The sequence below is a fragment of the Pipistrellus kuhlii genome, unplaced genomic scaffold (genome assembly GCF_014108245.1).
Source record: "Pipistrellus kuhlii isolate mPipKuh1 unplaced genomic scaffold, mPipKuh1.p scaffold_m20_p_1, whole genome shotgun sequence".
Taxonomy (NCBI): Eukaryota; Metazoa; Chordata; class Mammalia; order Chiroptera; family Vespertilionidae; genus Pipistrellus; species Pipistrellus kuhlii.
Window position 1 is genome coordinate 15,819,831 of NW_023425404.1, and position 27,070 is coordinate 15,846,900.

Consider the following 27,070-nt stretch of genomic DNA (forward strand, 5'->3'; position numbering starts at 1 on the left):
CGCCATTTTTGAGCAACTATTCCCGCCCCCTCATCCCCCTTTTCATTCTGTGCTCTGCCTTTTAAATAGCGACTTGTGTCACTATTTACACCTGTGATCACTTCAGCCGTGTGTCTCACAACGAGAATACGGAAAGAGTTTTGAGGGGGGAAACATTGTTTTTCACGTTCCAAAAGATTATCCGTGTATCTTATCGCGCCCTTATCCAAGATGGCTGAAACAGAACCGGAACCCGCTGTGGTTGCCGGAAATGAGTGAGATTCTATGGTTCCAATTGGCTCTTTCGCGCTGCGCTTCTGACGACTTCCGGCAGCTCCTCTCGCGGGGTTGGCTGTTGGCGGCGTTGTGGTTCAGCTCGTGTGTGGCTGTGTGGCGGCGGCGGCGGCTGCAGCGAAAGAGTTTGGCGCGATGGTGAGAAAAGTCTTAGCGACTCCCCGAACTCCCAGCCTCCGGGTGGCTCCAGCCCCCGTACATCTTCTGCCCAGCCCCTCGAGCGCGAGCGTGCTGCTCCCCGGCCCTCCGGCTGGTGGGTCGACCCTCTCCCTTCCCGCCGCGGAAACGCTGGGCCTGGCTCTAGGCCCCGAGCCCGGGGCCGCCCCGTGGTTGCGCGCCCTCCTGCTGGGTCCGGCGGGGCGTGCGGGGCCCAGGATGCGCTTTCTGAGGAAGGCGGCGTGGTAGAGTCGCACGTAGGGATGCCCATGCTCCTTCCCTTCTAACGCCTCAGCCTTCTGTGGGAACAATGGCCGAGGGAACGTCTGAAAACCTGTTCCCGGAGCTAACAGTTTGAATTGATTGCCCTCAGGGTTCGGGCCAGGAAGGGTGGTCTTTGCTTTGTGTAGTGTGCTTTCGCAACTATTTCCCCCCACCCGCTTTTTTATTCTGTGCTTTGCCTTTTACAAAATATATGTAATTCTTTCTCTTTTCCAAAACTCTTGGTGTTTGGTGCCTGGTTTGGCTTTTCTCTCGGCCCTCGAGCCTGTTCTTGTCCGCATTTACATTCTGTTAGAAATGGAGGCCGAAAAGATAGGCTCAGCCTGGGGCTCCAGGTTCCTTAGAATTTGGCCCGGGTAATAGAGGAGTGGGTGGGAGGGTAGGTGGGCTTTTTTTCTCTTTTTTTAATCCACTAAAGAGATGCTCACAGGGATTAAGAGGTTACTTTAAAATAAAATTTAAAAAGAGGTTACTTGGACTATCCTTTTCTGGTTGTTTTTTTAAAAATTATATTTTATTGATTTTTTTACAGAGAGGAAGAGAGAGGGATAGAGAGTTAGAAACATCGATGAAAGAGAATCATCTATCAGCTGCCTCTTGCACACCCCCTTCTGGGGATGTGCCCGCAACCAAGGTACATGCCCTTGACCGGAATCGAACCTGGGGCTGACGCTCTATCCTCTAAGCCAAACCGGTTTAGGCCTTTTCTGGTTGTTAACAGGTTATGCAGCTATTTTTTAAGCAGGCACTTTTTCAGGTTGTACTTTTATGAATTAAGATATTTCAATATTTGGCCCAACATAGTCTCTCAAGGAGGACTAATAGAAAATTGGGTTTCCAGTTCCTGTTTTGTCATAATTAGCTATGTGACCTTGGGCAAGTCGTTTTTATTTTAAAATGTATATTTTATTGATTTTTTACAGAGAGGAAGGGAGACGGATAGAGAGCTAGAAACATGGATGAGAGAGAAACATCCACCAGCTGCCTCTTGCACACACACACACACACACACACACACACACACACACACAAACCCCCCACTGGGGATGTGCCCGCAACCAATGCACATGCCCTCGACCAGGACCTTCTCAGTCTGCAGACCAACGTTCTACCACTGAACCAAACCGGTTTCGGCGGCAAGTCATTTTATCTCTAAGTTCCCTACTTTCTCTGCCTTCTATGTCACTGTTTGGTAATGTGTTACAATGCTTAGCTTAAAATCTGAAAAAGTGGCAACAATTAATATTAGCCTGTTCTTGTTGGATAAATATCAGTGATAATTCCTTATAAAATTAAAAATTAGAATTCATATTTAAAATGAATGATGACTGCTTCGAAAGCCTTAAATACTTTGCTTTTTAGTTTCTTTCAAAGCTAATGAGCAAATTGTATGTATTGTATTTCTCCCTCCATAGAATTACTGATAATTTAGGGTTCATATCTGTTAGAGTTGGGAAAAAAAAGTAACACAGCCAGATTAACATTCATTAGAGTGAATCACAGCTGCTTGGTTATCAGATAAAAGGGATTTTATTAAAGGTAATTCTGCATAACTTTTCCTTCCTGATTATGTTTCACAATCTTATTTTTCTGTTGTGGCAGATATATTTATATAAATATGTATTTCTATTTGCTCAAATGTAATGTTAATGTAAAAAAATCATTCAAACCTGTAAAGAATTTTTTAAGTTTACTTGAGCCAAATTGTTGACAATTGCCAGGAAGCAGAATCTCAACATAATGAGATAATGCTCTGGAGCAGGGCAGTTTTTCACCTTGTTTTAAGGTGTAAGTGGGTGACAAGAACTCCATTGGTGATAGATCAGAGAGGCTGCAGACAGCAAAGTGGGGAGACCTCTGGGATTGGATAAAAAGTAAAATGATAGACATGCTTTTTTTTACTTAGGTGGGTGCAGGATACAACAGTAATTACAATGAGGGGATTTCTGGTCTCTGCAGAGTGGTGCCTCGTGCTTTGAGGGGTCCAGAAAAAAGGGAATTACTTTGACACTCCATCGATATGGTAGTGTAGATGCAAAAAGGATTGATCCCCAATGGGGGCCCATGCAGGAGGCAGCCAATCACTGATTCTCTCATTATTAATGTTTTCTATCTCTGTTTCCTCTTCTTCTCTGAAATCAATTAAGATATGTTAAAAAATAATCATCATTTTGACTACAGTTGTAAATTTGGTGATTTCTTGGTAATTTTAAAAAAATATATTGATTTTTTTACAGAGAGGAAGGGAGAGGGATAGAGAGTTAGAAACATCGATAAGAGAGAAACACTGCGATCAGCTGCCTCCTGCACACCCCTACTGGGGATGTGCCCGCAACCAAGGTACTCGCCCCCCGACTGGAATGGAACCTGGGACCTTTCAGTCTGCGCTCTATCCACTTAACTTTTAACCCTTGCTTTTGAGCAGTAAATATTGAAAATAGTGAGATTTGCCATGAAGGACTTTATATCATACTCTGAATTCCTCAAATATGAATTAGAACCTTATATTGAAGTCACATTTTTCCCTTGCAGTCTCACACCATTTTGCTGGTACAGCCTACCAAGAGACCAGAAGGCAGAACTTATGCTGATTATGAATCAGTGAATGAGTGCATGGAAGGTGAGTTTAAATACTAATCAAGGGGTAAAAATCACTTTCCCCTGACATTCACTACTAAAATATATCTCACTTAGGAATTGGGTTTGTTTTGTCCTCCAGATTTCTTGGATTCTTCCTTTGAGCAGTGGAAATAGATACTTAGGGACATTGTTAGAAATAAAAATTACCTCAGAGAATTAAGGCAAATGGAACCAAATCAGTGTAATTTGTTGTGTATTTGATAAGTTTATACTACTGTGAAGAGAACAGTTAGCCCTTAGTGTTTCTTTACTTGGTAAACCATTAGATGAGAGCATGTAGATTACATCATCACTAATTTTTATTATATTTAACCACATATATGGTTAAAAATACTAATTTGCAATTGACAATTTGCGCATATATATATTTATGCCTTATATGCAAATTGTCCGCTTGGGGATTTGACTGATGGGGAGTTTGATCACTCACTATGATGTGGGCTGACCACTAGGGGGCACTGTGGAATGAAGGAAGGCCCCCGGCCAGCAGCTGCTAGGGACCTTACCCTTGCACGAATATTATACACTGGGCCTCTAGTTGCATCATAGACACCAGCTGTATATGCCCTGTACCCTTCTAGTAAGTTGTTCATTGTTTTCCTATATAGAGTTTATAGTCACTATTTTAGCTGCTGCTAGGCATGCCCCTGGATTTGTTGCTATCTAATGCTAACTGGATTCTAATTAAAATTTGTTTGTTGGGGGTCAGCAATGGGTTGATGTATGAAAAAAAAAAGCTACTTATAATAATTAGAGTCAGCTTCTAGGTAGCTGGTACTGTGCCATTCGCCAATTTTTTGAGGTGTTTTCTTATTGAGTCTTAGGAGTCCTTTGCATATTTTGGATAACAGGTTCTTTATAAGATACTAGAGGCCCAGTGCACAAAATTCATACACTTGGGTCAGGGGATGAGGGGTCCCCTAGCCTTGCCTGTGTCCTGTCACAGTGCAAGAGCTTCACAATCCATCGCCCCAAAGATGTAGGCCCCACTCACCCATCCCGGGCTCTTTGATGGATTGCCCCAAAGAGGTAGACCGGAGCTGGGGGTGAGGGAGGGTCCTGCCTCTGAGCCTCATGGAGCCAAGGGATTTCCCCCACCCCGCCCAGACCTCATTGTGCTGAGGCCTCCACCAGGCCTTCTGGTGATGGATTGTGAATGCATGACGCAAGTCCCGAACAGTGCAAGTCCCTGCGCACACAGCCTGCTGATTGGTCATTATATGTGAGGGCTGCCTGACCTTTTGCCTATTGCCTTTTTATTAGTATAGTTAAGATTTTTTTTTCAGTTTGTGACTTGTCTTTTCACTTTTTGAATTTTTATTGATTTTAGAGAGGAAGCGAGAGAGAGATAGAAACATCATTTTGATGATGAGAGAGAATCATTAATCAGCTTCGTCATGCACACCCCACACTGGGGATTGAGCCCATAACTAGGGCCATGTACCCTGACCTGGAATCAAACCATGACTTCCTGGTTCATAGGTCAACGTTCAACCACTGAGCAATGCTGCCCGAGTCTTTTCACTTTTTTTTTTTTTTTTTAATATATTTTATTGATTTTGTACAAAGAGGAAGGGAGAGAGATAGAAACATCGATGAGAGAGAGTCATTGATCAGCTGCCTCTTGCACACCCCCTACTGGGGATATGCCCGCAACCAAGGTACATGCCCTTGACCGGAATCGAACCCGGGTCCCTTCAGTCCCCAAGCCGATGGATGCTCTATCCATTGAGCCAAACCGGTTTCAGCATCACTTGTTAGTGTCTTTGAATCACAGAAGGTTTAAATTTTTATGAACTCTGGCTAGCAACTTCAGTACAATGTTGAATACAAGTAGCAAGAACAGATATTGTAATGTTCTTCCTCATCTGAGTGGGAAAGCATCTAGTCTTTCACTGTGAATTATAGTAGCTGTATCAGTGATTTTGCTTGTTTTATTGTCTTTTTATTATATTTGAGTAGTTACGTGCTTATTCTATGTGCTAGTAGTGCTTCTTATGCATTATTTCATACACTCTTCACAAGAGCTCTATGAAGATACTTTTATCTCCATTTGAAAGAGTTCAAGAGATTGAGTCAAGTCTGAATCCAGAGTCAAGGATATTAAATACTCTATTATGATAATCTCTTCCTCATTGCCAATTTTGTTTGTTTGGGGGTTGGGGGTTGTTTTTTGTTTGTGGTGTCTTTTTGCATTGTATCAAATTTTGAAAAGCAGAATAGAAAAGCATATGTTTATCATCTATCATTCATTCCAAAGTGGTGATTTTCTTTACTCTGAGGCTTTAGGAATGTTTATTTATTGAAAAGCCTGATAAGACCCTTTATTTAGTCCTCACTTGTTGGAACCATCATATGGCAAGTCTTTAAGTCCTTTTAGATCCAATTGGTACTGTGCCTTTTGACAGATACCAATTGTAGTTACCATTTTATTAAAGCACAAAATATCAACATTTTGATGAATTTATAAATTTTTTGAATTTGGACCATTTCACAAATTTGTGTGTCATCCTTGTGCAGGGGTCATGTTAATCTTCTCTGTATTGTTCCAATTTTAGTATAAGTGCTGCCAAAGTGAGCACTATACATTTTTTTTATGAAATAGCTAGTGCAACAGTTAAAACAAATGTGGCCAACTTATTTTCCCAGCCCAAGTTTATGAAAATAAGTATTGTGATATCATATAACACTGTTTGTATTCTAAGTTTAAGCAATTGTAAGATCTTGGTTTCCTTCCTCCCCCGTTCTCTTAGGTGTTTGTAAAATGTATGAAGAACATCTGAAGAGAATGAATCCCAACAGCCCCTCAATCACATATGATATCAGCCAGTTGTTTGATTTTATTGATGATCTGGCGGACCTCAGCTGTCTTGTGTAAGTATTTACCCCCATATATCTTAAGTTGTATTTTTCTGATGTTTATTCATCTGTTTGAAGTGGTTTATGGTGTTGGGAACTCACTCTGTGTCTGACACTGATCTTTGTATTTTGACTGCTAGGTAGTAACTAATATTTCCTGTATATATGGTTCATGAGTTATGTTGGCAATATAAAGACAGGAAAATATAAGAACTTTGCTAATTTGATACAGTTTAGTATGCAGAGAGGATGCTAACTAAGAGGTTCAAAGTTGTGATTCTTTTGTTCCTTAAACCAATCTTTTCTCTTAGGTCCTCCCTCACCCCCCCCCCCCCCCCTTGTCTTTATCCTTAAAGGCTTTGGATTAAAACTAAGGTTATTTTGTCTTCATAGCACTATTTAAAAAATGTAAATATATGCAGGACTGAAATGGAATTTAATTTTAATTCTACCCAATGTTAACCATGTATATTTTGGTATGTTAGGATGAGATTTTTTTAGAATCACATTTTCTATTCTCACATTTGTCAAATTTTTTTCGTGCCAGACAGTATACTAGAAGTAACTTTTTCAGTGGTGAAAAATTCTAAAATAAAAAGCTCAGAATGCTATAAGAGGCCAACAAAGCTGCAGGTATGCTAACAAGAAAAGAGGAATTGTAGGCAGCCAACAAGGAGAGCTGAAAACTGATGACATGACCTAGTAGAGAATGAGAAATTGATGGCTTTACGTTAGGATCATGGACAGTTCGGTAACAGTAAAGTAAGGAGTGCATGCAGATGTAGAAGTTTAGGGAGATTGTTTTCATGTTCTCAGGAAAATAGGAAGCAGGGACACCATTTAGAGTTGAGGTTGAGGGAGAAGGTATTGAAGGTTTATGAAAGGTAGGAAATAATCCAGGAGGGTGAAGGGGGTTTGAGCAGTGGTTGGTAAACTGCGGCTCGTGGTTTGCCGCTCTGTTGACTAATGAGTTTGCCCACCACTGGGTTAGGGAAATGTGTGACTTACAAGGTATCTGATAATAAATTTAAAAGGAAATAAATCATTGTGATAATGGGTCTTTTCCTAGTCTTTTTTAAAAATATATTTTATTGAGTTTTTACAGAGGAAAGGAGAGAGATAGAGAGCTAGAAACGTCGATGAGAGAGAAACATCAACCAGCTGCCTCTTGCACGCCCCCCACCGGGGATGTGCCCGCAACCAATGCACATGCCCCTGACCGGAATCGAACCCGGGACCCCTGTCCGCAGACCGACGCTCCACCACTGAGCCAAACCGGTTTCGGCTTCCTAGTCTTTTTTAAAAAAAATTTTTTATTGAATTTCGGTGGAGAGAAGGAAACATCAATTTGTTGTTCCAATTATTTATTCATTCATTAATTGATTCTTGTATGTATATGTGCCTTGACAGGGGATCAAACCCAAAACCTTGGCATATTGGGACGACGCTCTAACCAACTAAGCTATCTGGCTAGGGCCTAGTCACTTTTAACCTGATAGTTACAGGTAGATAATTAGTAAATATATTGTTAAAAGTTGAGGGTATATGTAAGTGAGTATTGTACAAAGGACCAAATGACCATGAAATAAATGTAAGTGCGGTTTGGGGTGGTGTGGAGACAGAAATAGGATCAATTAACTATAGGTCAGAGTGGAGTCAAAGAGTTGTTGAATGAGATGCTTGAAATTGGTTTATTGATGTTGATAGTAATAAGGTAAAGTCAAACCTCTTTCTCCAAAATCTACTATCTGGAACAATTTGGTTCTCAACCAACTTCTTCACAAGACAGGAAAAAATGTCTCCTTTGGGTTTGACAACCTTTTCAAGCTGATACATCTCTTGGGCACCTAACTAAAATAACAGAAAATTGCTGTGAATATTTTTGTGGTTTTTTTTTGTTTTTGTTTTTTTGCTTTTGTTGCTGGCAAAATGTACAATTAGCACAATTTTAAAACATAAAGAGGCCATCAAGAGTGCTGATGTCGCTAAGAGTGTGAAGTGCTCTGAAACAACTATCACAAGCAATTGAATAAGAAGAAAAACTTATTATGACAGTACATCCTACCCCTCCCCTTTTCCTAGATTCTGACTTGGGCTGTTTTATCATTAGGCCAGGAATTGAGTCTAATTTTTGTAATTATTTTTTTTATTTTTAGAGAGAGGAAGGGAAGGGGAGAGAGAAACTTCAATGTGAAAAAACATGGGTTGACTGCCTCCTGATCGCCCCCTACTGGGGATAGAGCCTGAACCAGGCATGTGCCCTAACAGGAAATTGAAGCTAGCTGTGTAGAGGAGGACACCCAACCAACTGAGCCACAACAGCCAGGGCAAGCCTAGTTTTGATTTGTAAATTACCGTACTCATTAAGTTTACTTGGCAGTGACAGGACTTTTTATAAGATGAAAGTAACAGCTTTTAAAATATGTAGGCTGTTAGTTTGTTTAAAGACAAAAGGGACATTTTTATTCTTAGTTATTGTAATGAGGAGGCACTCATCTGAAAGACAGCCTAATAGCAGTGATGAAGACACTGACTGATTTCACCTCTCAGCCCCATAGCTTCTATTCTATAAACCTGCAGTCTGAGCATAACACGAGGCTAAATGATTCGTCTATGCCAACAACTTGAGATTTTATAAATGTACTTAAGATTTAATTGTCTCATTTTCAAGCACAACTTTCCATAAAGAAAGCATTATTACTTTTTCTTGAGTTGGAAAATAGCCTATAAGCTGATAGATTCCTAAGTGTTCACTATGAAAGAGATCTTGTTGGGATGAGGGTGTAGTCTAAATAAATAAGGCTGTTCCACCCAAGTATTATAGTTCTGAAAATTTCTATTTCTTTTTTAGTTCTTTTCCAGTGTTAATATAAATATTTTAGTCTATTCTGCCAAACCTTGAAGTAGACTAGATTAGTACTTAATTAGGAAGGGGGGGTGGTATTCAGCTCGCCTGGCAGGGCTCAGTGATTGAGCATCAACCTATGAATCAGGAGGTCACGGCACATTTTTAGAGAAGAAGGGAGGGGACAGGAAGGGTCAGGGCACATGCCCAGATTGCGGCTCTATTTCTGATGTGGGCATACAGGAGGCAGCTGATCAATGATTTTATCATTGATGCTTTCTTCCCTTCCTCCCTAAAATCAATAAAAATATATTTTAAAGAGGATATTCAAATAAAATTGTTTTACTTTTTCAAATTCTCTCATTGTAACTAACGGACATTAATAAAAAATCAAGTGTTTATTTTTTTTTGGTTAAGCATTTTATAAGAGAAAGCCTGTTCATTTTTAATAAACCAGGGAAAGATTATGACAATGCCTTTGGAGTTTCTCTTGCCAAGAATTGGAGTGCAGGGCTACTAGTGAGGACTCTGCTCTCACAGGATTGTAAAAAGGATTAAATTTATTTTTTTGCCAACCTGACAAAAAAAAGTATAATTTAGATTCATTCACACAGGACGGCTATTAGAGTGCTGGCTGTTGTCATGTTTTTATTTGGGGCATACCAATTGAAAATTGATATCCTAGCGTATCCCTGAGGTTTTTTTGTTGTTGTTTTTAGGCAAACTGCACCTTCACATATTTTAGATGCCATGCAGTTTTTCTACCAGATGGTACACATGGTTTAAAAATTCAACATGTAATCAGCTCTTCTACATTTAAAAAAAAAAATGTTTTATTGATATTTTACAGAGAGGAGGAAGGGAGAAAGATAGAGAGCTAGAAACGTCGATGAGAGAGAAACGTCGACCAGCTGCCTCCTGCACACCCCCCACCGGGGATACCCGCAACCAACGTACATGCCCCTGACCGGAATCGAACCCGGGACCTCCCAGCCCACAGACCGATGCTCTATCCACTGAGCCAAACCGGCTTCGGCATCTTCTACATTTTAAAAAAATGTTTTTATTGATTTCAGAGAGGAAGGGAGAGGGAAAGAGAGAAACATCAATGAGAGATAATCGTTGATTGGCTGCCTTCCTCTCACACCTACTGGGAATCTAGCCCGTAACTCGGGCATGTGCCCTTGACTGGAATTGAACCTGGGACCCTTCAATTTACAGACTGATGCTCTATCCATTGAGCCACACCAGCACTCTCACATTTTCATTAAGTTCATGTATGACCATTTGTATCTGCCAGCATTGGGTAGTTAAAATTTGGAGTTTAAAAAGAAATGACAATAATTAATTTCTTTTCCTCAGTTACCGAGCTGATACCCAGACATACCAGCCTTATAACAAAGATTGGATTAAAGAGAAGATCTACGTGCTTCTTCGTCGACAGGCCCAACAGGCCGGGAAATAGTTGTGTTGGCAGCATTTGGGGGTTGGGGGTGGGCTTGGAACACAGGTGTGTACAGCAATCTGTAGTGAAGTTTTGTATTATAGTAATCCTGTTTCCATTTTGGTACACTCTGGCCAGGATTGAATGTGTTAGATGATATGTGAGAATCTTGTTCAATCTGAACTCCCATCACACACCCCCTTTCTCTCTTTTTTTACTTATTGTTATGATGATCTAGAAGGAAGTTTTTCTTTGTCAGTTAATGTTGACTCCAATCCTTCATATCTGCTTTATAACATTCACTGTACTAACCCTTCAAGTTGGGGTGGGGGTAGTGACACAGTTTAATTATGTGCTAAGATAAAGTCTTAGTGAAAAACAAATAAATGTTCTTTAGTTATATTTTTCCCATGGTTGATTTTTTATTTTAGTTTTTTTGGTCTCTAAACAGGAACATTGAATTTTCTTGCAAAGCATTAGTGTCAAAACCAATAGACTGCTTCAGAATTTGAATTGAGCTTTGATGTGATTTATATAACAAGCTTTTACCTTAGTATTTTCCTAGCCTTGTGAGTCTCATTTGTAGATCCAAGGTTTACTGTGGATGCAAACATGAAAGACTTTCTGGTGACATGGCTCGTCTGTAGCAGCAGGGCAGTTAGTTCCCTAGCTTTGGTTATGTCCTCTCAGTGGGAAGTCCTTGTGCCCTTCTCATAGCCTTCAGCAGTTGAATGGCACTGTTGTATGGCAGTGTAAGGGTGAGGAAAAGACCACAGAAAAATACAAGGTAACCTTGCTTTTAATGTAGAGTGTGGTGTTATTTGACTTGAACATACACTTTATCATACCTACAGTCATCAGGTATGTGGACATTTCCTGATTCTGCTATTATGACAGACAGCCAATAATATCTTCATGCATTATGAGTTTGGCAAGGTTTTTGGAGGCTTCACGAGTGCCCCTATATTCTCTTCTTGTCCGCAAACCCATTTCTATATTAGGGCCATGACTATTTTTTTTGTTTTATGCAGGACCAAATTCTAAGTTACGGTAGTATTTATATGAGCTCACTTTTTCTACAGAGTAATTGTTCTATCAATGTCATCACTGTATTAGAGGATTATTAAAATTAGGGTGCCTTACCAAATTTATTTATTGCTGTAGTTATTTCATGTGAACCAGTCAATTTTTTTTTTTAATCTTGTGGAAGCTTTTATTTCAGTGATCAAAAAATTGCAGTAAATAGAATCAATACTGATTGACATTAGACATGCACCTCTACATGGAACTGCTGTTAGTTTTTGACAGGCCTAAATCTTTACAACTAATATTTAGGCCCGTCTTTGAATTTCTTTGACCCTGATATACAGGATAAGTTAAATTCTTCCTCATGGCACTTTAGTAACGAGAATTATGTTTGCTGGCTAGATTCCTTTATAAGTAAAGACCTCTGGATTCTCAGGCTGCCTGTACTACCTGAGACCATACTTTATATACTTAAGTAAATCACAGTATAAGGAAGGGAGATAATTTAGAAAGCTGAATTGTATTATTTGAATAGATTTTTTTCCCCCAGCACTGATGGTCAAAACACTAGTTAAATGCCAAATAACTTCGCCCATTGCCACCCTTTCTCAGACACCAAGATGTGTATCAATGTCCATAGGCATCTGAAATGAATCCACAAAAGACAGATTTTACCTATGTGGTCCCACTATCAAATTACAAAAGGCAATTCCACTATCCAAATTATAGGAAGTAGTTACTGGGACGTTCAGAAAAACATAGTCCCACATACAGTAATATGCATCTAAGGTTTTCCATTCATCTGCCAATTGTTTTCATAAGATTAACATTAAAAAAGAGCAACTAAATACACATATGACCCTCAAACCCCAAACTCAGAAAAATATTGGTCTTTGTTCATTTTCAGATGACCAGATACTTGCAGAGTGCCACAAGGCGGGAGCAAATCCCCCTGTAGCCTTTTCTTCATTCTTGAACCACTTTCCTTTTCCAAAAGAGTAATACTGAAATCAGTCAGAAAGGCTTTCTGAGAAGACTGGCTTGGATTTCTGGGTCTGTTCCCATCGATTCAAGATGAATTGGCTTGTATCAATGAAGCGTTCAACGCAGTTCACAAAACAGGCCTTAGCCCGACTGTCCAACTTTCGCTTAGGCTTGTCCATGCACTTCTCCCAACAATGTTCCGTCACCTGGTGTACCAGCTGCTGGAAGCGCTGCTTCTGAGTCGCCACCTTGATGAAATGCTGCACTGAGCCCAAATCCGCTGCCGAGGAATTCGAAGAAGAATCCATCCCAGACCAGCCACGCACACCTTGACAAACTGCACCAACCTAATTTTTAAAAAAATATATTTTATTGTTTTTACAGAGAGAAGGAGAGGGATAGAGAGAAACATCGATGAGAGAGAAACCGATCAGCTGCCTCCTACACACCCCTTACTGGGGATGTACCAGCAACCAAGGTACGTGCCATTGACTGGAATCGAACCTGGAACCCTTCAGTCCACAGGCCAACACTCTATCCACTGAGCCAAACCGGTTAGGGCTTAATTTTTTTTAATATATGTATTTTTTATTGATTTCCGAGAGGGAGAGACAGAAACATCAACAATGAGAATCATTGATCATCTGCCTCCTGCATATCTCACGCTAAGGATTAAGCCCACAACCCAGGCATGTGTCCTAACTGGGAATTGAACCTCCTGGTTCATGGATTGACATTGAAGCACACCAGCCAGGCTGAACCAGCAAATTTTTAAATCTAAATTTTTTTACGGGGGGGAAAAGTAATCCAAAAGTAAATCAGATTGTCCTATTTCTCACTTGGCCTATCCTATTAATATAGTTTTATTTCTCTAACATATAATTTTTACATTTTTTCAAAAATTTCTAGAGCATATCTGGAAAGAATGGGATCCTTTGATTTTTAGATATAATACAGTTTCTGGTATTGGACTTAACCGGAAAATAAAATTTTCTGTGGAATGTGAGAAAATATATGGGTCTTAGATATTGGGTGATGAGAGCAAGAAGGAAGGGAACATTATTTTGAGTCATACTTTATAAGGCTTAAGGTAGAATAGGACTGGAATAAGTATGGAGACAAATTTATCTAGAATTACACAGAAGAGGAGTAGTATTTTCATTGTTAAGGTAAAGTCTGATGACACTTAATGGTCTGGCCAACCACAATCATTGTTCCTATGTCAGCTAGTCAGAGAATTGTGTGGCCTTTCCCTAACCACAGTAAAACAGGTCTGATTTCTGTTTATAAAGGTATTTTATTCTGCTACATAAAGGTGAAACAATATTTACTGGCAGTACTTTTAGCATTTGGTCTAAGATGTGTCAGTATAAAAGGGAAATTTTGACTATCTCACTTCACTTGCAGTTTCGCTGGCTTAAAATATTTCAGCAGTTCACTAAATGCCTTAGGCACTGTTTGGACAAGTTATGTATCTTATTTCTGTTAGGGTGGAAATGGCAGTGAACTTTTACTGTCACCAAGGGATGAGCAATTTGTTGTCCTAAAAGCAGACCAGACTTTAGGTTGGAGGAAAGAGAGCAGGGCAATTGTTAGTATGACACCAGCTTCATATAAGTATGGCGCATCTTTTATTATAGGTGGAGAATGTCAGGCCCACAGGCTATCTAAAGCCCTCAAAATAATTTGGTCTGGCCCTGCCAAAGCATTAGGGGTGAGTTAATTGTTTGACCAAATATTAGCAGGCTAATTTTTAAGTTGATAATTTTGTGTAGCTCTCAAATGATGTTCTAAATACCCAAATGGTCCTTGGTAGAAAAAAGTTTCCCCATCCCTGCTAATAAGATTGCTAATTTTTGAATATTGGAGTGAAAATCAGGGTTAATAATGTCTTCAACAGACATTAAACGCCCAGTCTGTTTTGTGTTCTGACGGAAAGTATAGTGTCAGTCACCAGTGACTGGGCACTTAACGTGTTAAAAATAAATATTACTGTATCTGTAGAGGTACTTTAGAAGAAGAAATATTAATTTATATATTAGCATAATGATAAGGGCATTACCACTTGGGCATGGTGTGTACTATTTAGGAAACATTTTTACATATTTAATCATCACAGCAACCCTTTGAGGTAGGAAAAGTTACTCCTCTATTAATGGTGAAAAATAGGTTCAGATTCTTCAGTTGGTTCACACAGATTACACAGGAGTACTACAAAAACTTCACTAAGTGAGAAAGACATGGTCTTAACCTCAATAATCTTGAGGAGCACTGGGAGTCTCACAAAATGAAAAGTTCTGAGGTAAGTGATGGATCTCTGGTACCTATCAAAGGAAACTTTAGACTCATTTGCATTCATAATACATGAATAGGTTGCATTTGTCACCTGTTTGCTCAAAAGCACACAGAAAACAGCTCACCAATCCAGCATCATTAAAAGTTTCTCGCATGGTAGTGCGTAGTATTCATGGCAGTTTACACAGCCACCTAAGAATTATTCTCTGCACACACCACAACTGATAGCTTAAGTGCAAGAAATAAGACCAGTAAGTTTAAGAGTTAACCTTGGCTTAGAAGCCTCATATAAAAACAGGTGCCACGCCAAAACTGTTTTGGCTCAGTGGATAGAGCGTCGGCCTGAGGACTGAAAGGTTCCGGGTTCGATTCCAGTCAAGGGCATGTACCTTGGTTGTGGGCACATCTCCAGTAGGGGCTGTGCAAGAGGCAGCTTATCAATGATTCTCATCGATATTTCTAGCTCTCCTAACTTCCTCTCTGTAAAAACTCAATAAAATATGTATAAAAATAAAAACAGGTGCCACAATCTATATACAGTATATAAAAAGCCAGCGACCGTAATGCCAGAACAGCCAGATGACCAGTCTCTATGACACCCACTGTGGCCAGTGAACCCAGCCCCTCCCCCTGGGCCAGCCCATCCCTGATCAGCCTCCCCCACCCTGATTGAGGGAAGGGTGGCTGGCCAACTCCTCCTGTGGCCCCTCAGTTCAGCTCTGCCCCCAAGTAAGACTCCCCTCCCCCACCCAGATCCAGGACCCCATCAGGGCAGGCCAGCTGGCCCCCACCTGTGCACCAGGCCTCTATCCTATATAATAAAGGATAATATGCAAATTGATCCTAAAGGCAGAACAATCAGAAAGACCGCTGGAGCAGTCACTATGAGGCACACCAAAGACCTCTTGGTCCCTTTCCTCAGCTGGCAGGCTCCAATCACCTGATGGCAAACGGAACTGGTGGTGGGTGGTGGGGGGATGCAGGTAACCCCAGGCCACGGCCCTCATCCCACCAGTTGCGGGGGTGGGGCCAGCAAGCAGGCAAGAACAGCCAACTTTTCAGTTCCTTCTCCCAGCTGTCAGGCACTGATCACCCTATGGTGAAAGGGGAGCCTGGGGTGGGTAGTGGCAAGGAGTGGGGCTGGCTGTGGGCAGCTGGGGAAGATGGCCCTAATCACAGGCCAGGCCTAGGGACTACCCGTGCAGGAATTCCATGCACTGGGCCTCTAGTCTACATAATAAAAGCCTAAGCGACTTACAGAACAACCAGAACAATTGGTTGCTATGATGTGCACTGACCACTAGAGGGCACTCAACAGGAGCTACCCCCTGGTGGCCAGTGTGCTCCCACAGGGGGAATGCTGCTCTGCCAGAAGCTGGGCTCACGCCTGGCGTGGTGAGACCCTCTCCCATCTCGGAGGCAGCACCAAGGAGCAGCAAGCCAAGCAGTAGGAGGGAGCAGGTGGCCAGTTAGGAGCGAGGGGTCCTGGATTGCAAGAGGGCGCAGGCCGGGGTGAGGAGCCCCTCCCCCTTCACAAATTTTGTGCATTGGGCCTCTAGTCTGTTAATCTCAATAATTCCATAGACACAGCTTCTAGGTTGCTGCAAAAGCCATACCCCAGTTAAGAGTCACTGCATTAGAGAAGCACAAAGCTATTTCCACCAGGTATTTATAGTTTTCACTCAGTCTAGGTATAAATTATCTTATTAGAGTTCATTTGTACCACATGCAATCTTGCCTAGTAATACATTCCATCATTTCTCCCTAGAGACACAGCCAGGGCTAGAAAATTAACCCACGGTCAAATTTGTCTATACAGCAAGGATTTCTGTTAATCTTTTATCCACAGGATTTAAGAAGTGAGATGTCAAATCCAGCTTCATGAAAGAGGAAACATTTGAGCTGGGCCTTGAAGAATGGCTAAAATTTGCAAAGAGAAATAATAAGGGGGTAGTAAAACACTGTGGATGTTTGAGGAATAGCAAGAAAGTCCCATGGCTGGAAGAAAGTGAGTATTTAGGAGAGTGGTGGTATAAAAGCCAGGACAGCTAATATTGGAGTGCCTGAAATGTGAAGCTACAGGGTTAGTTTCATAGGCTGTGATAGTGTAAGGATTTCTAAGACATTACTTGCCAAATCTTTGCGTTTAAGAGGATTAAGCTCACTGCTCTGTATAGACTAGATCGGAAAAAGAATATAATGTCCATGAAGTCAAGAGATTTTTCCAGTGAGACAGGTAAGATGAGGGATTATAGAAAGGCTTTAGATTTAGAGTTTAGGGAGTCTTCAGAAGTACAATATGAAGACAAAAAACAAAGTAAAGGAAATGGGGAAAGTAAGTATAGGGAAGGAAGGCAAAGTTCACTAGAAACTAAGAAGAGAGTGGTAATATGGATGAAATTAAGTTGGAAGGACAGATTTTTTTTTAAATAATAAAGACTGTTCATACATAAAAACTAGAGGCCCAGTGCACGAAATTCGTGCATGGGGAAGTGGGGGTGTACCTCAGCCCCACCTGCACACTCTTGCAATCTGGGACCCCTCAGGGGATGTCCGACTGCCAGTTCAGACCTGTAGGATTGCAATCTGGGACTGCTGGCTCCTAGCCACTCGCCTATCTGCCTGCCTGAATGCCCCTAACCACTCTGCCTCCCTGCCAGCCTGCCTGATCATCCCTAACCACCTCTGCCTCAGCCCCCACCACTGCAGCTTCATCCGGAATGACGTCCAGAAGGTGGTTTGGGTATCGGACTAATTAGCATATTATACTTTTATTATTATAGAGATCACATTCTTTCCACCACAGTAACAGATCCCAAATATTGGTCTACCATTTGATACTCCACAATCATTTTGGAACCTTTTGAAAATTAGATTCCCAGATCCTTCCTCTGGATTAAGGATCAGCAAACATTTTGTATAATGGGTCAATAGTAAATATTTTACACTGCATGACACATGTAGTCTCTATCACACATTCTTTGTATTTTTTATAACCCTTCAAAGACAAAAACCATTCTCAGCCTGTCATCCATACGAAAACAGACTAGGCTGGATTTGGACAGCAGGCTGTAGCTTACCAATACCTGCTCTCGAGAATCTGATTTCAATCCATCTGGATTAGGACCTGGGAGTAGGAATTCTTAAAAATCTCCCCAGGACTTCCTCCTCTATCTATATAGAGTAAGGACCAGATGTAAGTGGCAAATGACAAACTAAGTGAAGGGACTTTTCCAGACATTGAACAGGTAGCAAAGAGGTATAGAGGGCCTGGGAGGACAGCCGAAACTGGTTTAACTCAGTGGATAGAGCGTCAGCCTGCAGGTCCCAGGATCGATTCCGGTCAAGGGCATGTACCTTGGTTACAGGCACATCCCCAATAAGGGGTGTGCAAGAGGCAGCTGATCAATGTTTCTCTCTCATCAATGTTTCTAACTTGCTATCCCTCTCTCTTCCTCTCTATAAAAAAAAAATCAATAAAATGTATTAAAAATAATAAAATAAAATAAAATCAGGAGGACATTTGGGAAACGGAGAAGTTGGAAGAAGCTAAATGATGGTCTAAAGCAGCTGTCGCCAACCTTTCAGACCTCATGGACCACCAGTTGGAGAACACTGGTCTTAAGGGAATTTCAGCCAGAGAAACCTGAGAAGGGGATACTTTCTTAGTGATTCACTTTCTGTCTCCTCCATTACACTGACTTGTAAGCCTGACTTAAGAAATATATTTTATCTCCAAAGGCAATAGTAATCCCTTCAGCTTCATTTAGAGATCCTGTGTCAACTTAATCTAGCACACTCCTTTCTAGTTGGTAATTATGTGTTTCGCCTGGATGTTCAATTTGAGACATATTGGGAAGAGCTTGGTTTAAAAGCCTCTTCTGTGTCAAAAGCAATTTTCTTTATGCTTTTCAAGAGAGTAGGGAGAAGGCTAATGAGGACAGATTACATCATTTACCTGAGACAGGCCCTGTATCCTTGTCAAGAGACGTTTGAATTTAAGGTTTGAAGACTGTAATTTAAGAGAAATGGGATAGATCATGGTTTCTTTTGGAGGGGTTGCCATGGCAATGCTAACTCCTACCTTCACCTACAGAGTAGGGGAGTACCTACTATTTCCAGGAACCCCCGCCCCCCCCCCCAGGCTTGGCCAACTATATTGTGGGAAAAAGAGTATAGTTGAGTCTTTTAGTACCTGCTCCAGGGTGAACAGTTTGAGCAGCACCCAATAATGCTGGGCCTCTTCTTCCCAATGGCCCTAGCCCTTCACAGATACCTCTGTCCCTTACACTCTGAGCCCAGATGCCTGTTAGAGGCTTGGTTACCCCACTTCCTTCCATGTATAAAGCACTTCCAGGAAGGATTATCATAATGCTCTCCCCAGTTATTAAGCAAATCCCAACAAGAGGTTACAGATGTGAGAGACAGGGACTGCTTCATACCCCCTTCAAAGGAGTGTTATGAAAGGATTTGTAGGCACAGGTACTCAAAGGCTGTTGAGGACGAATGTTCATTAGCATGAAGGTGTTTGTTTTTTGTTAATCCTCATCAGGGATATTCTCTCTCTCTCTCTCTCTCTCTCTCTCTCTCTCTCACACACACACACACACACACACACACACACACACACACTGATTTCAGAATGGGAGGGAGGGAGGAAGGTGGGGAGAGACAGGGAAAGAGGAAGATTGATTGGCTGCCTCCCACACAGGCCCTGACCAGTATAAGATTGCACCAGTATTAAGGAATTATTGTGAAGTGTTTTAAGCTTGATAATAAATTTGTCATTTTTAAAGAGCCATGTAATGAAATATTTACAGATGAAATGACATCTCTGTGATTTGTTTCCAAGGAGTCAAGTGGAAGTATTAGATAAATCAAGATTAACCATCTATTGATAGTTGTTGAACCTGGGTGGTGGGTATTAATCTCTCCTTTTTCACATGCTTGAACTTTCCCATAATGATAATGCAGGTGTAACCTGTCTGCACTGCTGCACAGCTATTGTGCTGAAGCCAACACGATCGTTTCAGAGACCGGCAATGAGCGCTTGTCCTTTACTCCTTTTAGCGCTTTGCCATTATTGACAGCATCTCAGGTTCACTAGGCCATTCGACCCGGATACTCTGCCCAGCTCCATCCCCACTACCTGAGCTCATAAGAGAGAACGGAGCATTCTCAAAGCAGTGCACATTTGGGTCAGGAAAGTCTTTGCTCTGTACTATGTGGCTTCTCAGGCAGGAGGAACCTAAGGAGGCTGAGCTGGTTGTAGTGAGGCTGGGATTCTGCGAGCCTGGAGCAGCCGGGCGGTGTGGGGCCGCTGAGGCTGCATTTCTGACACATGCTAAAGAGCGTCGCCCGGGGACATAAACACAGCACTTCGAGCTCAATTCTGGTGGAATTTAAGCCTCTGCTTACTCATCTCCCTGGACTGCTTCTGACTGGACACAGAATGCCTAAATAAAAGGGGCATTTGCCACCTCTAACGGCTTTATAATGACAGTTTTTGAAAAGCTGCCATCTCTGCCCAGCCTCGGTGTGGGCATCCCTCAAGGAGAAAAGCAAATGTATTTTCTGAATACCCAATTTCAAGCTTCTCGATTCATCTCCATAATCTTCCCCAGTCTCCTTGGGAAGTAAGCTGTCATAGAGGGTACCCTGGAAACCTGTGCTGGGAGTCAGGAGGACTCATTAAGCTGACACTGACAGCTGATCCCGTCAGAATAACTGCAGGCTGTTCCTAATCAAGGACCTAACCAGTCCCTCAGGCGGTTGTGATCATCGCCTATTTGCGAAATTAGGTCTTTAGCGGGTAAAGAGGCTTTGCGTGTGCACAGTGGCGCCACTCAGTTACTGGTCAGAGCCAAGGAGGCCAAGGACAAGGATGGGTTAACTCCCCTATTCCCTGAGACCAGCCACTAAACTTGAAAACATTCCAGTCGTTCACCATACAACAGAGCTCATTACCCCAAGCGATGAACTCTTGCCCAGTGACCCCATAGCAGCTCTTCCTGTCTCGAACAGGGCTGCCGGCCAGCCAGTAAGGTTGTATTTCTCCCTCTTTTGGTCAGCAAGTCTTGCTTTTACTTTTGTCTTCCTGCCTTCATTCATTCACTTCATCATTCGTTTCCACAAATACCTACTGAGCACTTGGTTATGTGCCAGGCACAACTTTAACCTCTGGAGCTACGACAGTGAATGAGACAGCCCCACATAACCCCTGCCTACAGTACCTGTACCCGCTCCTGTTGGGCCCTCATCACCATTCCCAGGGCCCGAGTTCAGGCCCAGATCCATTAATTCTCACCTGAATTACTGCAATAGTTTCCTTGCTGCCACAGGGTTGAGACTCTGGATCCATTAGCTGGTTGTCATTCTCTTGTTAAAAATGACAGCAACCCACCTTGAATTGCTAAGGTGATAAGAGAGCTGGGATAGCTTATTGATTTCTGTAACCAAACGACAGGAATGCCCAGAGCACAGGTTAATCTCAGGGACAGATGGAACCCCAAAACGTGGGCAGTCAGGAAAGCCTACCATTTCTGGTCTCTGCTTCCCTTCATTGTTGGCTTCCTTCTTCCCAAGGACCAGCTTCTTCCACTTAGTGAGAAACAAGCTTCCCCACTTTAGAGAGATGCCTCCTCTCTAGCAGAGCTCACAAATCCTGGTAGAAGTGCCCTCGTGTTTCCCCATCCCTTCAGAACTCATGCTCCTTGGGGCCAGGGACCTCGTATGTATTGCCTCCTGCTATATCCCCTGCGCCTGCAGCACTGCTTGGTATGTAGTTGTGGATGAATAGTTACTGCATTGGTTCATTCAGTTAGCCGGGTTTTTGTTTTTTGTTTTTTCTTTTTTTAATATATTTTATTGATTTTTTACAGAGAGGAAGAGAGAGGGATAGAGAGTTAGAAACATCAATGAGAATCATTGATCAGCTGCCTCTTGCACACCCCCTATTGGGGATGTGCCCGCAACCAAGGTACATGCCCTTGACTGGAATCGAACCTGGGACCTTTCAGTCCACAGGCTGACGCTCTATCCACTGAGTCAAACTGGTTTTGGCCAGTCAGCCATTTTTTAATGTCTTCATGTGGCAGACCCAATGCCCTGTACCCAGATAAAATGGACCCTGAGGATCCCAATGCAGCCAGCCTCATGGGCCTGCAATCCATGCAATTGTACAGGACCTGTGCTTAGCAGGACTCTTTACCACTATCGTCATTTTTAAAATTCTTAATAGCTTATGAATTAGGTGACTCATAATTTCATTTTGTACCAAACCCCACGAAGTACATAGCCAACCCTATCCTGACAATAATTCCAGAAACCTCCTTAGCACATTCAGATTTGAAAGCAGTTTATGGACAAGTCAGTAAGTAGAGGGAAGGAATTTAACACACTGCCTTATATATATTAAAGCCATGTAAACAGTAATTGGTTTACGGACATAATATAGTTTAAAAATATAATTCTGGGACAGGCCCTCTGCAGTCCCCGGACCTGTCTCTTCCGTGTTTGGTCAGAACAGATCCTGGGACACTCCCTCTAGCCTCCTACCTCCTTCCAACCTCTTTTCCAGTCATCATCGTCAGAACCATCTCAGCCATCCCTGGCCTCCAATATCAGCCGACACCATTTTTTGAGTTCAACTCCTTATTGCTGACCAACCATGAGCTCCCAAATTTATCAGAATTATTCCACTGACATGGAGGCTGCCATCAACCGCCTGGTCAGCCTGAATCTGCGGGTCTCCTCCACCTACCTCTCTCTGGGCCGAGGGCCTTGAGCCTCTTCTTGAGGATGCAAAACCAGTGCGGCCACCACACCCTCTTCTAGGACGTGCTGAAGCCTTGCCAAGCAAGGTGAGCAGGGTAAAACCCAGGACGCCAGGGAAGCCGTGTGGTCATGGAGAGGCACCTGAACCAGGCCCTTGGGAGCTGCAGGCCCTGGGTTCTTCCCAGGCAGACCCCCGCTCTTTAACTTCCTGGAGAACCGCTTCCTGGATGAGGAGGTGAAACTCATTGAGAAGATGGGCCACCACGTGACTCATCTCCACAGGCTGCCGGCCCCAGGCTGGGCTGGGCAAGTATCTCAGGAAAGCTCACCCTCAAGCTTGATTAGGAGCCTTTGGAGCCCAGAGGCCTTTGGGGGCCCCTCTGCATCCCCCTGGTGTCTGCCTGAGTGCCTTCCCAAAACACACTCGGCAGCCTTTTTATCACCCTGGAAGGCTCTCCCAGGCCTTGGACCAAATGGAAACGATATAGCTTTTTGCAGAAAAAAATAAAATAAATAAAAATAATTATAATTCCAGGAGTCACAGAGTTAGCTTCAGCATTAAACACAGTAATACTTAAACCACTGAGATCAGGTTCTGGTGTGCCCTTCTCTGCCCTCCCTTCTTTGGCTCCTTCCACTCCCCTGTAGACGCTCCTGCGGTGGAAAGATCTGCGTCAGCATTAGGGGGCTGCTAACTGAAAAGAATATTGAGGGGGGAAAAAACAAGGAATTATAGCCTTCAGGGAAGCAATAACATTTTACTTAAAAATTGCTTGAGCTGAAGACTTTGTAGATGATTTCAATTTGTATGCAAATAAACTATATCTGGAGCAGAGACATGGCCCTGGGCGAAAACTTCAGGGAGACCAGGGCTTGGACCACAGAAAAGCCTTCATCAGTTTCTCTTTGCTACCAGTTCAAACTGAAACCATAGATAATCCCAACGCTGCAGTTTTCACTGCCTTCGCCTAAAGTTAACGAATTCATTAGTACGTAAGTAGTTTCCTCACAATTCACATGTGTCAAACACAAGGCCCACGGGCCAAATCCGTCCCGCCAGGCCTTGCAATGTGGCCCGCATCGCGCTGTCATCACTGCACTCCGCTGTGTTTCCATCACAATGACAGTTTATGACTGTTCAGTAAACCATTCGGCCCGCGATTTAGGCTGGATTTTAGATTTTGGCCCCTTCTCTGATTGAGTTCGACACCCCTACCTCACATGGTGGGTGCATCTCCACCTGTGTTTGCTGCATCATCTCTGCTGTGGGTTTTTTTTGTGTGTGTTTTTTTTTCACATTTGTTGTCTAATCAGGAACTGATTTGGCATTAACTTTCAAATGCTGGCTCTCCTGTGCCTGAGGAAAAGGAATATTCACTGGTCAAACCTCACCTGACTCCTGGGAAACCTAAATCAGCAGCCAGGTTAGAAGAGAAGCTGAGAACCAATTGCCCTGCATCCCAAACCCTGCGTCCCAAGACCAGACTCTCAGAACTGAGGGGAACAGCCGTTTAATGTACACATCCATTCACACGCATTACCGAGAACCTGCCATGCACTGGACACACACTGGACTGGTTGGCGTGGACCATGCAGTGAGCAATCTAAGGGGAGTGTAAGAAAGTGTAGGCCAGCCGGGACCGGTTTGGCTCAATGGATAGAGCATCAGCTTGGGGACTGAAGGGTCCCGGGTTCGATTCTGGTCAAGGGCATGTACCTTGGTTGCGGGCATATCCCAAGTAGAGTGTGTGCAAGAGGCAGCTGATCGATGACTGTCTCTCATCGATGTTTCTAACTATCTCTCTTCCTCTCTGTAAAAAAATCAATAAAATATATATTTTAAAAAAAAAAGATGTTAAAAAAAAAAGGGCAGGCTTGATTCGAAGTGAATGGGGGCAGTATGGATATCCAGGGAACCCCTAGGAAGGCCCCTCACTAGAGATGGAGACAGGAATCTCAGGGAAGCTGGGATTGTCATTCCTGCCAATGAATTACATCCATTTGTCCAACTCTCAACCTCATGCCCAGCAGGACTCCTCTGTCTGCAAAGTTAACAAGCCTGATGTGCACCTATCTTGAACACATGCCCCCTTTGGGAGTCCTGGCACCCTGGGCTGGGGTGGGCACTGGAGTCATAGCCTCCCCAGAGAGGCTCTTTTTCCTCACACAGAGCTACACTCTTCATTCATTCATTCATTCATTCACAAATACTTGTTGACCACATCCTCTGTGCCAAGCTCTGGGGCTCCAGCTGCAAACAAGGTCTGGACTTTCCTTTGGGCACCATGCCCCCTGTTCTTTATTCCAGCCCATTCACAAACTGTTCTGGGCTGCAAACATTGCACAGCTCCTCCTCCGCCTGGCGGCAGGATGCCTTGGGACACAAGGAGGTCCACTGAACAATGTGTTGGGAGGAGTTTAGAGGGAAGTGGCGGTTCAAGCTCTGGCCCAGCGTGCCAGGCATTGCACCTGTGCCCTGAGTTCCTTGGAAACGGCTGAAATAACTTTGTCACCTTTGGGTTGTCATTGTGACTGTCCTAACTCCCTCTTGTGGATTCTGAGTATACATTTGCTATAACACCGGTGGTCTGCACTGCAGTTCGGCCTTTACCTCGGTGAAATGCTGCAACTGTAGTCACTGGCCTGCTTAATAAAGGCTCAAAATGTTTATCTCTGTCACTGGTGGTTGTCTCTTGCGAGTTGCCCCATAACAAAATGGCACCTCCTCCAAATCTCACCACATCCCTCAGGAGTAAGTAGTATTATCTGTTTTACCGGTGACGGGCCTGGGGTCCGGAGAGGTAAAGTAACTGGACACACGTTGCCCAGCTGGCAAGAGAAACGGCCAGGCTTCCGCTCCAGGTTTGGCTCCACTAAGCACCTCAAGTCCCTCAGGCGGACAGAGTCATGGGAGCAGGCCCGCCAAAGGGGAGTCCAGCCGAACAAGCACACAACCAGCTTCTGAGGAGAAACGATGCAGCCCCGAGAACCTGAGTGCTAGGGAGACATTTGGGAAAGCAGGTTCCCGGCTGGGATGTGGGAGAAAGCAAGCAGGGGAGCACGGCAGCCTCGGCTCCTGGGCGGGGTTGCTCAGGGGTCTCACCCTCCAGAGCTCCGGAGGAGACATGGCGCCAGGCAGTCATGGGCAGCTCATCTGTCACTGTTCTCACGCTGGGTTCTGGTACTCCTCATTTCCGGCTCTGGGCGTATAGGCCTCTCAGCCCAATTCCACTTTGGCCCTTTCTACCTTGGATTTATTTCTGAGGATGACTCATGCAAGCGTTGTAGGCAGTTAAATGTGAGCAGAGCGAGAACGATGGGCCAGGTACAGAAGGTCACCAGGGTGGAAAGCCCCGGGTGCCTAGCAAGGGACAATCAATTGTCGGGTGGGACCTCGCCCCAGGGTGACATTTCTCTGGTTCTATTTGGACCCCTGACCTTTCTCTCCTAGAGCGAACACCTAGGCCTCCATTGTATTTTGGCTCAAAAAAAAAAAAAAAATCTGCCACTGTGACCTCAGGACCAGCTGCATTGAATGATGACCCGCACTGTGCCGGCCAATCAGTGGAAACAACCCTGAAAGGACACATCTGGAAAACTGCTGAATATTTTATTGAGATCTTTCCCTGGGACCTCCCCTAAAATCTCCATCTTTAAAATCCTTAGGACTGAGGCCCCTCGTCGCTCTCTCTCCAGGGATAAGCCAGTGCCTTCCCCTCCTCCCCTTGCCCCGCCCTCTCCTCCTCCTCTTCCGCTCCCCGCCCAGGCACTTCACCACTACCTTCCTCCCTCTAAACTCCAAAGGCCCTTCTTTTATCTCCATAATTTGTTTCCTAAAAAGCCCATTTCTTCTGGGTATTACTTTTTCTGCCTCTGTGATTTACCAAAAAAATGATTCTTCCAGTTTAGGTCTTGGCTCTGAATTCTTCCCTAGATGGAGGCTGCTGAACCCAAGTTTGGTTTGACCCCCACCGGTCAGACACATGGTGCTGTTCCTACAACAAAAGGATGTGTAGGGGTGGAGGGGGACAAGACTTGGGCCCTGAGTGAGAAGGAGAGCTTTGTCAGGGGCCCATTTCCTTAAGGGCAAGATGGGGAAATACTACTGAAAGGGCAGGGCGGGGCGAGGATGAGCTCCCAACTCCGCCCTGTAGGGCGGAGTTATCCCTAGCCCTCAAAACCCCTGGACCGGAAGAAATTCGCTCTCTTCCGCCATGCTGCCGGCATGAGTGGGGGAGCACATGCTAGCATGGTGAAGGCTCTCTTGCTTATTGCATCGGACTTGGCTCCCTGGTGGTCCTTGGGGATCACGAAGTCTGGGCATAACAGATGGGGGATTCGTCCGGGATCCCCCGGACCATTAGGGAAAACCCGGTCCGGAGAGTCTGACTGGCCGCGGTAGGTGTGTGTGTGTGTGTCTGTGTTTTTGTGTGCGCGCTCTGGAGGGAAGTAAAACCCCTTGTGGAATTGGTGCCCGAAAACGCCTGGTG

At 43.6% G+C, this 27,070-nt stretch overlaps 2 protein-coding genes and 1 non-coding gene across 4 annotated transcripts; 1 reads left to right on the top strand and 2 right to left on the bottom strand.

Annotated features, from left to right (window-relative positions):
• Positions 1–251: 251 nt before the first annotated feature.
• Positions 252–10,906, top strand: ERH (ERH mRNA splicing and mitosis factor). 2 transcript variants are annotated; one of them, XM_036433106.2, is made up of 5 exons: positions 252–411; positions 3,244–3,331; positions 6,105–6,225; positions 6,288–6,350; positions 10,418–10,906. In XM_036433106.2, the coding sequence occupies exons 1-5, from the start codon at positions 409–411 to the stop codon at positions 10,518–10,520; spliced, it is 378 nt and encodes a 125-aa protein (XP_036288999.1). In that variant the 5' UTR covers positions 252–408; the 3' UTR covers positions 10,521–10,906. The 2 variants fall into 2 exon arrangements, with proteins under 2 accessions (XP_036288999.1, XP_036289009.1); XM_036433116.2 differs by lacking the exon at positions 6,288–6,350.
• Positions 5,827–5,933, bottom strand: LOC118709836. The gene has a single exon (XR_004985155.1). It is a non-coding gene; the product is annotated as a U6 spliceosomal RNA (small nuclear RNA).
• Positions 10,907–11,685: 779 nt separating the features above from the next.
• Positions 11,686–12,946, bottom strand: LOC118716220 (mitochondrial import inner membrane translocase subunit Tim8 A-like). Its single transcript, XM_045579327.1, has one exon. The coding sequence runs from the start codon at positions 12,815–12,817 to the stop codon at positions 12,536–12,538; it is 282 nt and encodes a 93-aa protein (XP_045435283.1). The 5' UTR covers positions 12,818–12,946; the 3' UTR covers positions 11,686–12,535.
• Positions 12,947–27,070: the final 14,124 nt, after the last annotated feature.

Bases quoted from the DNA above. Each gene is read 5' to 3' on its own strand.
- ERH (XM_036433106.2), top strand. The intron at 6,226-6,287 runs GTAAGTATTTAC...CATCTGTTTGAA, and splicing joins GCGGACCTCAGCTGTCTTGT to GTGGTTTATGGTGTTGGGAA. The intron at 6,351-10,417 runs GTAGTAACTAAT...TCTTTTCCTCAG, and splicing joins CTTTGTATTTTGACTGCTAG to TTACCGAGCTGATACCCAGA.
- LOC118716220 (XM_045579327.1), bottom strand. From the start codon at position 12,817: ATGGATTCTTCTTCGAATTCCTCGGCAGCGGATTTGGGCTCAGTGCAG.